Source organism: Meleagris gallopavo, chromosome 31, assembly GCF_905368555.1.
Source record: "Meleagris gallopavo chromosome 31, MGAL_WU_HG_1.1, whole genome shotgun sequence".
Taxonomy (NCBI): domain Eukaryota; kingdom Metazoa; phylum Chordata; class Aves; order Galliformes; family Phasianidae; genus Meleagris; species Meleagris gallopavo.
Genome location: NC_139434.1, coordinates 2,531,807 through 2,543,876, shown reverse-complemented (window position 1 = coordinate 2,543,876; position 12,070 = coordinate 2,531,807). Strand labels below are relative to the sequence as shown.

At 61.3% G+C, this 12,070-nt stretch overlaps 2 protein-coding genes across 8 annotated transcripts in view; both read left to right on the top strand.

Annotated features, from left to right (window-relative positions):
* LOC100545090 (cyclic AMP-dependent transcription factor ATF-7) overlaps positions 1–10,507 on the top strand; it is a 48,486-nt gene extending 37,979 nt beyond the window's left edge. For 5 of the 7 annotated variants that reach the window (XM_085212110.1, XM_085212113.1, XM_085212116.1 and 2 more), the window contains 7 exons: positions 693–850; positions 2,673–2,772; positions 3,859–3,972; positions 4,781–4,927; positions 5,706–5,903; positions 6,984–7,092; positions 8,187–10,507. In XM_085212110.1, the coding sequence (XP_085068236.1) occupies positions 693–850; positions 2,673–2,772; positions 3,859–3,972; positions 4,781–4,927; positions 5,706–5,903; positions 6,984–7,092; positions 8,187–8,401 (1,041 nt within the window). In that variant the 3' untranslated portion in view covers positions 8,402–10,507. Of the gene's footprint in view, positions 1–692; positions 851–2,672; positions 2,773–3,858; positions 3,973–4,780; positions 4,928–5,705; positions 5,904–6,013; positions 6,295–6,983; positions 7,093–8,186 lie in introns of those variants that run through there. The other 2 variants (XR_014880252.1, XM_085212114.1) reach the window with 2 other exon arrangements.
* A 529-nt stretch (positions 10,508–11,036) lies between these two features.
* On the top strand, positions 11,037–11,904 carry NPFF (neuropeptide FF-amide peptide precursor). The gene is made up of 2 exons (XM_085212492.1): positions 11,037–11,245; positions 11,781–11,904. Exons 1-2 carry the CDS (start codon positions 11,040–11,042, stop codon positions 11,890–11,892), a joined length of 318 nt encoding a protein of 105 aa, XP_085068618.1. The 5' UTR covers positions 11,037–11,039; the 3' UTR covers positions 11,893–11,904.
* Positions 11,905–12,070: the final 166 nt, after the last annotated feature.

Here is a 12,070-nt window from a genome sequence, read left to right as displayed (position 1 = left end):
TGCAGGTGGTCAGAGCAGGAGAGGAGCATTTCCCATTGTGGAGGCGTTGGCTGGGGCAGGAGCAGTGAATCATAGAGGGGATGACTTCCAAGAGCCAGAATTTCTGTGCCCCATTCCCTGCAGTGATACACGATCAGTTTGGGTAGGTGGTGCCCCTCCGTGCCTTAAGTTTCACTGAATGCCTTCAGAGCCATCAGAGGGAAACCAGAAGGGGCAAAGTATGGGAACTGCTGAGTCCTTGCCTGACCCACTGATTGAGCACCGGGGAAAGGACCCGGTCAGCCCTGGGAGCACAGGTGAAGGCGATGCAGCTGTGCAAGCAGAAGGGATGGAGCATGGCTGCACCTCTCTTAGACCCCATTTAAGGGTTGACTGCCACTGGGGAAGGGTCTCTGTTTGGAGATCCCTCCTTGCGCAGTCCAAAGATGAGTGAGCACCTTTCCTTTGTAATGCCTCCCATTCTCTGGTCCCTTTGCTGCTATGCTCCCGTGTTGCCCTTCCACCGCATTGATCTGTCAGACTGTAATTAACAGGCAGCCAGGTTTTGGTGAAGGTGATTCATGGGATCGTAGAGTTTGGGCTGGAAGAGTCCTTAAAGACCATAGGATGGTTGAGCCGGAACGGATCTTACAGCTCCACTTAATAACTAAACAGTAACTTCGTGTCTCCTTTTATCTGTTGACCACCTTTAGGAGGTCGCTCCCAAGCCTGTGATCATTTCCACACCAACACCAACCATCGTGCGCCCCGGATCGCTGCCCCTGCACCTGGGCTACGACCCCCTGCACCCCACCCTGCCTTCCCCAACCTCTGTCATCACCCAGGCCCCGCCATCCAACAGGCAGCTCGGGTGAGTTTGTAGCAGGGAGTCCTTGCCCTGAGGGCTTCCCTCCTGTTATGCTTCCTGAGCAGTAATTAGGGACCCGGAGAAGTTCCTTGATTGGCAGAGGATCCGAGGTGCTGCGGCTGCTTGGGCATAAGGGCCTCATTGCAAAAGCAGGATGGGGTGGAAGTGCAGGAGGCAGGAACTAATTGTTGTAGTGTAATGAAACGAGGCGGATCTCACTGCAGGGAGAAACTAATCCCCAAACACAGACTCATAGAAGCTTCCACCAGGAGGTGCTCTGGGCTCCCACAGCTCTCCCAGCAATTCCCAGTCTGCTCTGAACTGGGGAGCCCAGCGCTGGGTCCAGTGCTCCAGGTGGTGCCTCCCCAGCACAGAGCAGAGTGGGGAGCACCTCCCTGCCCTGCTGGCCACGCTGTGTGCAGTGACCCCAAGGAACCGTTGGCCTTCTTGGCCACCAGGGCACACTGCTGGCTTGTGGTCAGTCATTGGTGAACCAGGACACCACTGGTGTTCTCAGCCACCAGGGCACGCTTTTGGCTCACGCTCTCCCTTTTTGCCACCGGGACCCTCAGGTCCTTCTCTGCAGAGCTCCTTCCCATGAGCCCAGCTCTGCTGGTGTCTGGGGACTCCCAAGCTGCCTTTGCAGCCTGGAGCAGAGCAGAGAGCTCAGCAAAGCCATCCGTAGGAAGCTGTCTGTGTCTTTAGTGGCTTTGGGATTTTCTCAGACAGCCGCTGCCTCTGCAGCATAACCTCTTCTCCAACCCTCTGCCCTCCTGCACGCTCAGCATCTGCCGTGGGAGCCGTTTGTTTCAGCACAGCAATCGACTGCTCCTTTTTGCCCCTTGATCCATGTGGACAACATCAGCACGGTGCTCACTGCTGGCTGCAGCCCTCGGGAGATGCCCTTATTCTGCCTGTTGTTCTGCCTGCATTCTGCCTGTAACCCAGGCTGTTCGGCGCAGAGTCCCCCCTCACTTGGAGACATGAGAAAATCAAACTGGAGCAATCTGGGCTTCAGTGGGGTTTTGTGTCCTCTGCAGCTCTCAGGGATGGATCCGTCCCAGAGCTCCACGGGGGGGTTTGGCTGCAGCCATAATGGGGCCGCAGCGGCCGCGGGGGGGGTTGTCAGCGTGACAGAGATGGAAGGGAGGGCTGTGACCTCCCTACAGCTCGCCTTGTTAGCCTGGGATTTTCAAAGCAGCCTGGAGGATTTGGGATGCCCAATAGAAATGAATGAGAGCCGAGCGTTGGCGTTCCCAGGGCAGCCTTAAAAATTCCAGCCTGAGTTATGGGCACGCGGAGCCCCCCGCTCTGACCCCACTCCCCCCACGCCGCCGTCGCTCCATGCTGGCTCCATCCATCCCCCATCCCCTGGGCTGTGCCGGGAGGGGGGGCAGCGTTTCTTTCCTCCATCCCGGCAGCTCTGCTCTCCTCCCCGCTGCTCTCTGTCCGTTCTGCTCCCGGCTGCACCGAGCAGGAGGAGCTCCAGGGACGTTTTCCTTCCTCTCCCCATCGGTTGCTCCGTTCCCCCCCCTTTCCCTGTTCAGGACGGTCACCGCCTGAGCGCTGCGCTCTGAAATGGAGTGAGAGGAGTGAAATGGAGGCAGAGCTGTGCGTTCCCATTTAGCCAAGCGATCTGCAGTGGAAAAAAATCCTTGGTTGTTTCCATTTGTAGCCACGAAGCTCCGTCCCCGTCGCCTCCACCCCACCTTCCACATCCCTCTGTTCACAAAGTGCCCTTCGGGAAGGGGCAGCCCGGAGTTCATTTGTGCTCCCGGACAACGTCGGCCCCAAATAACCCCCGCGCCCTGGGCTGTCTTTGCAGGTCACCCTCAGGTTCCCTTCCGCTCGTCGTGCAGCTGCCAAACGGGCAGACGATGCCTGTCCTGCCCGGCCCCCCCATGCAGATGCCGTCTGTGATATCGGTAAGGGAAGCGCAGCACGGCGCTGCGAGGCGGAGGGGAGGGAGGGACGGCGCTTTTCCCCCTGCCAAGGCACTTCCGTGCTGCAGACATTAAAGCGTATCTCCCCCCCCCGCGCAAGATAAGGCTTGAGCGGGAGGGGAGGGTGGGTTTGGTGGGGGGCAGCTCTGGCAAGGCAGCAATAACGCGGCGATCACACTAGAGGGCAATCAGTCTGGAGGAAAAACAAAGCCGTGCCCAGACAGATGGCTCACGCCGTGGATCGAGGCTGGGAGCTGCAGGGGCACTGATTACTGCTCCCATTTGGAGCTGCGTGCTGCAGTCGGAACCATCCGAGCTTGCAGTGAACGTGTTGCTCTTTGCAGGCCAGCAAAGCCCCCTCCCCTCCACCCCCCCGGCGTCACCAGAGTGCCTGCAAATGTTCTCCTCACGTGTTGGGCTTTTTGCATGCAGGGAATTGCCCGTGGTGCAGAGCTCAGGAGCAGCTCTGAGCCCCCCCGAGAACCTCAGCCCCCCTCCCCGGGCACGAATCCTTCTGTGTTTTGGTTTTGGAGCGAATCGCAGCCAAATCTGCCCCAGGTGGAGGGGAGGTCGGTGTCAGAGCAGGCAGCCCCGCGCAGCTCGTGGGCACGCAGCTCTGTGCCATGCTGCAGGCTGCAGCCACGGCTTTGGGGCTGCACTGCTTTGCAACAGCGGACCTGAGCGGCGTGCTAACGCAAGTGCAGGTTCTGTTTTTCCCCGTGGCGAGGGCAGAGCTCTCCTTGCTTAGCAGGAGGAGACGCTTCGATGCACCCCGGTGCTGCTGCAGCTCTGCAGCGCTGCCGAGAATCGGAGCGCTCCGTTCCCTCCCTCCCCAGCCAGGGATGAGGAGAGGAGGGAGGTGTGGGGCTGCTGCGGCCGGGCAATCCTTCACCAGCAACCGTGGCCACCAAAGGGGCGGCTGCTGCCCTGGGCTGACAGCAGCACTGATGGATGGAGGCAGTTAAATGCCGAGATTTGTCAGGGCTGATAAATGCGCTCGGTCGGGGAACGATTGCGGAGCTCGTTGGCACCGCGGCTCCTAACGCTGCGTCGGTTCCTCCCCGTCAGCTGGCACGGCCCGTGTCCATCGTGCCCAACATTCCCGGCATTCCCGGGCCGCCCATCAGCAGCAGTGGCTCCGTTTCCCCGTCGGGTCTCCCCGTGCACTCAGAAGCCAAAATGGTGAGTGTGCAACGCGTGCCCGCAGCGTTCCGTCTGCGCCGGCCCCTCCACGAAGGCTTTTTCCCCGTTTCCCTCTTTTGCAAAGAGCCGCTCCGAAATGAGTCAGAGTGCTGCTCTGCGCTGGGATCAGGTGCTGGTGGGGCTGCTGCTCTGGCTGGCAGGGTGGGCACTCAGTGCTGGTGGGACGCAGCTCAGCCCAGCGTTGTTTGTGCAGAGCTGCTGCCCGCAGTTCCAAGGTAACAGATGGGCTGGAGGTGGGCTTGGGGATGGCAGAGCCAAGAGCAGGGATGCTGTGCTGCAGTCGGAGGATCTGGGTAATGGGTTTTGTGCAGAGCCTTCAACTGAAGGTTTGTGAGGAAAAAAACACCTCAATTCTAGAACTAAGGGCAGCGAAACGCCATTGTTTTTTGGGGGTTACAGATCTGCCTCCTGGCAGCGCTGTGCTGTTCCATGCTGCCCCTCTCCGTCCCACCACCAAGTGTCTGCAGAGCTGCACACTGGGCGGGATACCTCAGAACGCTCGAGGGATGAGAGGAGCCACCCTGCCCCGCTGCCCGGATGGGGCTCCATCATCCCCTTCCCATCCCCATGTGGTCCCGCTGGGCCGGTCTGGGGATTCGGGCACCTGTCTGAGCTGGAAGCTGCTGCCTGCCTTGGGGCAAACCAGGCGGTGGTGGTGGCTTCACTTGGGTTTGGAACGGCCGCTGCCACTCCTCAGTCACCTGGTTCCCTGGGTGGGAAAGGAGCTGCATTAAGCCTCAGCGGAGCGGGGAAGGGGTGACTGATGTCCTTTGTTCTCCTCTGGCAGAGGCTGAAGGCCAGCTTGACGGCGTCTTCCTCGCTGAACGGCAGCAGCCTGGTGGTGGGCTCAGCCAGCACGATGGTGACGGCGCGCCCGGAGCAGAGCCAGATCCTCGTCCAGCACCCCGACGCTCCATCGCCAGCTCAGCCTCAGGTCTGCTGCTGCTCAGCCCCGGCGCTGGGGGTTACTGAGCCTCAGGGAGAGGGGAGCAAACCTCACACCGTCCTGGTTTGCAAAATGGGTTAAAAACTTTGTTTTTCCAAGCGCTGCTTCAGCTCTCGAACGCCACCAGGCAGAAAAAGAACTCCACCAAGGCGTTAAACTGCTTGACAAGGGCTGGAGTTCTGAAAGAATATTTTGCTCCCTTCTCCCCGTTCGATTACGAGGGTTAAACGCTCCTCTCTCAGGCAATCAGCTCCGGCAGCTCCTGCCAGCTCACCAAATGCCAGCCCTCCATCAGCACCGCCACCTGCTCTGTCAGTTACAGCGCCTTCCAAAAGTTTTAATGTCCATCTGCTGCCTGACAGCCCAGCAGCCGCAGTGGCAGAGCCCACCAGGTTGGGACCCCGCACCCTCCCCAACGTTTCCTTTGTTCTGAAATGAGACTGGGATGTGGTGTGGAGCTACAAAATCTTCCCGTTGCCTCCGAGAGTGCGTCTGGCTGAAGGCGTTCGGAGAAAATGGAAAGCAAATTAATCTTGAAAGCAAATTGCCCACTCAGAAGCCATTGTTTGTGCTCTGCCTGCGGTTACGGACCCCGAGCGGAGACGGCGCGTGGTTCCGTTCCTCCCCGGCCTGCTCTGCAAACCAGATCCTTCTTTCCTCCAGCCCCAAGATCCCACATCTCCTCTGCCAGACCTGGTGGGAAACGCTTGCTCCGGGCTCTGTTAGCTGCATGCTCCCTTTCAGCACCTCTTTTCCCCATCTCCAGGTTTCCCCTGCCCAACCCACTCCCAGCACCGGCGGTCGGCGGAGGCGGACGGTTGATGAGGACCCCGACGAGCGCCGGCAGCGGTTCCTGGAGAGGAACAGAGCTGCTGCCTCGCGCTGCCGGCAGAAACGCAAGCTGTGGGTGTCCTCCTTGGAGAAGAAAGCCGAGGAGCTCACAACCCAGAACATCCAGCTGAGCGTGAGTATGTAACCATTAAGGCTGAGCTCAGCCCGGCCGCTCCGGGTCGGTCACCACGGAGGGAACGCCGTCCCCGTGCTGCTGTCTGGAGTGAACTCCTCACTTATCAGTGCAGGTCAGGGGCTGAGCTGCTGGAAAGGAGCTCTGGAAAAGAACCTGGAGGTCCCGCTGGACCAGGAGCCGGCAGTGTGCCATGCTGGCCAAGAAGGCCAGTGGTGCCCTGGTTGTCCAACAGTTGACCAACAGCTGACCGGTGATCAACCGTGAGCCAGCAGTGTGCTCCAGTGGCCAGGAAGGCCAGTGCTTCCTTGGGGGAGCTGCACAGAGCACCTCCTGGTGGGGACGGGCTGAAAGCAGCTGTATTTATAGGGTGGAAATCTCCCTCCCACAGGTGAGAGCTCTCTGCTGGCACAGGGTCAGCACAGCAGTCCCAGTTCCCTTCATGGGGCGGAGGGCTGAGCAAGGAGGTTTCGCAGCTGCAGCCACAGATTTTTGTGAAGAATTGGGACTTTCTGGCTGCGCCCCTCGTGCCTACAGAAGTGCAGCAAATCTAAAAACAGCTGAACAGAACCTTTCTCCTTTTGCAGTTATCCCCCTCATTAATGCCCTCAGCGTTGGCCGAGGGTTGGTCTGCAAAAACAACTCGTGTCCATCCTGGCCTTTGTTCTCCCACTGGTTGCCCATGACTCATGGAATGGAATTTTTTTTCAATAGCACCGATCATGGCATTTAATTCTCTTCCCAAAGTAATTATAGAAACTGTTTCCTTGGGCAGTTCTGCAACGTAACTGACGGAGTTTCAGCTGTTTGTCCAAACCTTTCCATAGAGGCGAGTGATTTTGCTGCACAGAGCTTGGAGGGAAGTGGGCCTGAAAGCTGTGGGGGCTCAGGAAGGGTTGGGCAGAGATGGCACAGCGAGGGGCAGCTCAGGGGAGCGTAGTCACCAAATGCCCCCACCCAGAAGCTTTGGTGTCCCCAGGCCATCTCCAGTTCGATGCCAAGCGGCGAGCTTGCAGGACGAGCTGACAGCAGTGTGTCCGTATGTCCACACGTCCACATGTCCTTGTTTTTCAATCGCAGAACGAGGTGACGCTGCTGAGGAATGAGGTGGCTCAGCTGAAGCAGCTGCTGCTGGCTCACAAGGACTGCCCCGTCACCGCCCTGCAGAAGAAGACCCAGGGCTACCTTGGTGAGCGCTGCCTTCTGCTGCTGCTGCCAGGAGGTTCAACGGCAGCAGGGACCACAAAGGGAGGGAACCTTTGCCTCAGGCTTTGCCCCATCACCTCCTGCCCGCTGTCTCCGCCTGCAGCCTCACGTGGCCTTTTTGTCCCTGCGCTGGGGGGCATTGCACCCACACAGCCGCTGCGGGCAGCACGCAGAGCACTCCATGGCTTTAAAGTCAAAGACCATCGCTGCTCTGAAAGCGGGCTCAGGAACGGGCAGGCTGTGTCAGTGGCATCCCGGGGCTCCAGATCTCCTTCCCTGCGACTGGCATCAGAGTGGTTCAGGAAGCTGAAGGCCTCATTTTTATCTTCCCATTTTCTTCCTTTCCTTCCTCTTATTTTTTATACCACCTATTTCGTTCTCAGCTAGGCAATCTGCCTGGCTGCTTCTTACCTCATTGCGTTGTGTTTGTGCAGAGACCTTTGGAGGACTCTGCCCCCCCTCCCAACTTTACAGTTCCCATTGCAGTGTTACGTTCAGACCCTCATCAGCTTCATTTCCAGAGCTCACTCTCTTTTGCCCAGTTGTACCAGTGGGGGGATTGGGGTGGAGCTGTGGCTCCTGTTGGGCTCAACCCTTCAGTTCTGGGCTGAGAGGTGAGCATTCAGGAATCTCAGAACCACAGAATGACAGCATGGATGGATTGGGAAGGTCCTGAAAGGTCATAGAACTGTAGGGTGGTTGGGTTGGAAGGGTTTGTAAAGGTCCCAGAGCCATGGGATGGTTGGGTTGGGAAGGTCCTGAAAGATCACAGAGCCATGGGGTGGTTGGGTTGGAAAGGTCCTGAAAGGTCCCAGAACCATGGAATGGTTGGGTTGGGAAGGTCCTGAAAAATCACAGAACTGAGGGATGGTTGGGTTGGGAAGGTCCTGAAAGATCACAGAACCATGGGGTGGTTGGAAGGGAAGGTCCTGAAGATCACAGAGCCATGGGATGGTTGGGTTGGAAAGGTCCTGAAAGGTCCCAGACCCATGGGGTGGTTGGGTTGGAAGGATTCTTAAAGAGCCCAAAAGCACGCAATGGTTCCCCAACCACTTCTCCGTTTCCCCTTCTCCCCAGCAGAAAGCCCCAAGGAGAGCTCGGAGCCCACCGGCTCCCCTGCGCCCGTCATCCAGCACAGCTCCGTCACCGCGTCCCCCAACGGGCTCAGCGTCCGCTCGGCAGCCGAAGCCGTGGCCACGTCGGTGCTGACGCAGATGGCGAACCAAAGGACAGAGCTGGCCCTGCAGCCACACGTCATCATGGCCCCACAGTCGCAGTCTGCCGGCAGATGATGCTCGTGGCCCCGAGGACTGAGCGCGGCCGCCCCCCCTTCCCTCCCCCCCCACCGCGGGACGGCGCGGATTTGGGGTTTGGTTTTCTTTGCTTTGAGCGAAGGGCGGCTGTGGGGCTTCTGAGGCTGCGCCGCGGCCCCCAGCCCCGGATGCGTCGCCCGAAGGCGCACAGCCGCGCTTCGTGAGCGCCTCCAGAGGTTTTGCTTTCGGCTCCCTGAACACTAAAGCTCCGCTCCCAGCAAAGCTGAGCCCCGGGGGGCCGCGAGGTTTCGCTGCCGCTGCCCGGCGCCGTTTGAGACTGAGCAGAGCTGCTGCTGAACGGGGGGAGGTCGGGCTCCTCTCCAGGGACGGATTTCGGAGCTCAGAACCGCACCGGGACCCGCGGCTGGGCCGGTCGCTGTTTGCAGTGCCTGCGGGTTTCCTGCAGGGCGAACCGGCGCTCATCGCTCCCAGCCCCGAGGATCGCGACGACCTCGCGTTGGTGGCCTTAAATCGCGCATCGTTGCCTCTTCCGAGGTGGGGGGGGGTGGGAGCACGGGGGTGGTGGGGGGGGGGATGCCGCTGGTTTGCCCTGTTTTTTCCTCTCCATCCCCATCGCGTTCTGCTCTTCCGACCCGGGGCTGAGCAGAAAACAGCCGAACCCGGCACCGAGAGCTGCAGGTGTCCTTCCAGGCTCCGCGTGCGGGCACTGGGGATGCAGTCGGTATTTTGGAAGCGAAGGGCTCCTATGAGACCCCCCCCCCACAGCTCTGTGTCCCCACACCGCCCCTCCGCCCCCCCAGCTCCCCTCAGGTCGCACTTCGTCACTTTGGAGCTGAGTTCGGTGCTCAGCGCCGCTCCTTCGGGACAGCAGAACCCAAAGCGATGATGCGGTCCCGCTGCGGGAGCGCCGTGGGTTGGTTGTTTTCCCATCGATCAGCAGCTCTGCGCTTCCCTTCAAACCCACCCCGTTTTTTTTTCCCTGCTCCGCTCCCCGGATCGCCTGCGGGCCGCCCTGCGCCGACGGCGGCTCAGCAGCTCCTCCAAGCTGCGAAACGCGATGGGAACGCAGGAACTGATGGAGGAGAGCAGTCGGGGCTGCTTCGCTTTCCCCAAATCCGGAGCAACAGCCGCCAGGACCCCGCAGGGACCCCCGGTGCCCCCGGGACCCCCGGTGCCACGGCTCTGCCCCGGAGCTCTGCGGGTTGGCGCAGCTGAGATCTCGGTGTCTCCGGGTTCACTCGCGACCCCAAAAGGGATTTTCCAGCTCCCGGCCCAGCCCCGTGTCCCCGTGGCAGCGCTGTCACTGCCTCACCCCATAGGGGACCCCGCTGCCCCGACCCCAACCCAAATCCCTCCCCATCTCCACGTGCCCTGAGCGGACCCCAGCCCCCCAGTGCAGTGAAGGCCCCACAAATGGGTGCGTTGGATAAAGCCGGGCGTCTCCCCCCATCCCGTTCCCATCCTGGGGGGCACAGCGTCCCAAAGCCATAAATTGGGGGCTCTGTGGCACCCCGGGTTGGGTCCCGCCCCCCTCCCTCCCTCCCCCCCCAGGTTGGGCGTCTGCCCGTCCTCCCATCTCAGCTCCGGGACTTTGGGGTGGGGGGAACCCAACTTTGCTCTGGGATGAAGGATTTCTGCTTTGCCCCCCCCCCCCTCCCCTTTTGCGGTGCCTTAACCCCTCTGTGCCCCCCCCGCTCCCCCCCCCAGCTTTGGGCCGGAGCTGCCCGTTGTGTCACTTCTGGACCCGTTCCCTTTTGGATCCCCATTCATTTGGAGGCGACGGAGGGACCCCCTCAGCTCTGACGATCAATAATGGAAGAAGCCAAGAAAAAAAAGACCTCCCTCCTTCCCCCCCCCCCAAAATAAAAAGTACGCGTAACCACGAGCTGTAGTATATACAGACCCGCATATTATGAGTATATCCAGACCTATATAGACGTGTATCACTTCCGAACGGACGCGCAGCCCTTAACGCTACGGAACGGTTTTGCGCCGTCCCCCCCCCGCGACCCCCCCAGGGCCGCCCCTGTGAGCGGGACCTCACAGCCCCGGGGGGCGCGGGGGGAACGGCGTTCATGTGCCTTTATTTATGCTGCAGATACGACATTAAACTGTTACCGAGGAGTGCGTGGCTGAACTTTGTGTTACGGGGGGGGTTGAGGGGGGGCAGTGCCGGGGTGACCGCCCTGAGGGGCATTTCTGGCCGTCACCCCCCCGGGGGGGCTCTGCTGTCCGTTGGGGTCAATGGCGAGGTTCGGGGCCGCCCCGTCGGGGCTGCGGGAGCGCTGCGAGGCCGCGGGGTGGGGACAGAGAGCGGCTCGGGGGGGTGGGAGGGGGTCCGAAGGGGGTCTCGGGGGGGGGGGGATTTGTGGGGATGGAGGGCGGGGGGTGGAGGGGGTCCCGAGATCGGAAGTCTGCGGGGGGGCTCAGCTGTCGGGGTCCGCCGTCTCAGGGCCGCCCTCCCCCCCCCAATCCCCGCCCGTCCCATCATCGCATCCCCGCGGCGGCTGTCGCGGCTGCGAAATGACTTCAATTAACGGAGAGCCGAGACCGCCCCCCCCCCATCCCATCCCGTCCCTCGGGACCCCCCGGCAGCTCCCGGGGCCGCGGCCCCGTCTATAAGAAGCGGAGGGCGGCGGTCGGGGGGGCGGCGGCGATGGCAGCGCGGGCGGTGTTGGCGCTGCTGCTGCTGTTGGCCGGGACCGCCAACACCTCCCGCGCGTGTCCCGAACCCCCCCGGCCCGATCCGCTCCCGGAAGGTCCGGGTGCCGCCGCCCCGTCGGGTCCGTCCGCTCTGGGCGCGCTGCTCCGCTCCATGGGGCGCTTCCGGCACGGCGCTGCCCCGGAGCTGCAGCCGCAAAGGTGAGGAGGGTGGGGGGCGGCGGGGGGAGGTCGGGTGTAGGGATGTCGGGGGGTCCCGAAGGGTGCGCGTGGCCCCGTGTCTGTGTGTCCCGTGTGTGTCCGTCCCATCCGTCCCACCTGTCCGTCTGTCCTGCCCTCTGTCCGCATCCGCCCATCCATCCATCCTCCTCGGCACTGACTCGGTCCTCCTTCATCCATCTTTAGCTGTCCCCACCGCCTCCTGTCTGTCCATCCGTGTGTCCCCATCCATCCCTTTGTCCACCCGTCCTCTGTCCCCACTGATGTCTGTCCCCAGCTGCCCACAGCTGCCTGTTGCTTTGTTACCATCTGTGTCCGTCCATCCCTGTCCGTCCATTCTGTCCAGCAATCCCTGTCTGTCTGTCCAAGTCCATCCATCCCTGTCCATCCATCCCAATGTCCACCCGTGTACATCTCTCCATCCGTCCATCCCTTTCTGTCCACCCCTGTCCATATCCATCCATCCCCATCTGTCCGTCTGTCCCCCGGTGGCCGTCAGTCTCTCCCCTCCCCACAGGTTTCCCCGTGGGCCGGGGGCCCCTTCGTGGCTCAGCCCCCGCAGTTGGGATCCCCCATCTGCTCCATTCTGGACCATGGCCACACCGCAGCGTTTCGGCCGCCGCCGCTGAGCGTCCGTCCCCGGAGCCGTCCGTGGGTCCGTCCCCCTGCATGGATCTGAGTCCGTCTGTCCGTGGCTCATCCAATAAAGCGGTGCCACCAAACCCTGAATGCTCGCAGTGGTTTTGCCTCAGGCAGGGGGAGATGAAGGGGGTAAATGTCCCCTCCCTGCCCCATAAGTGCCCCCCT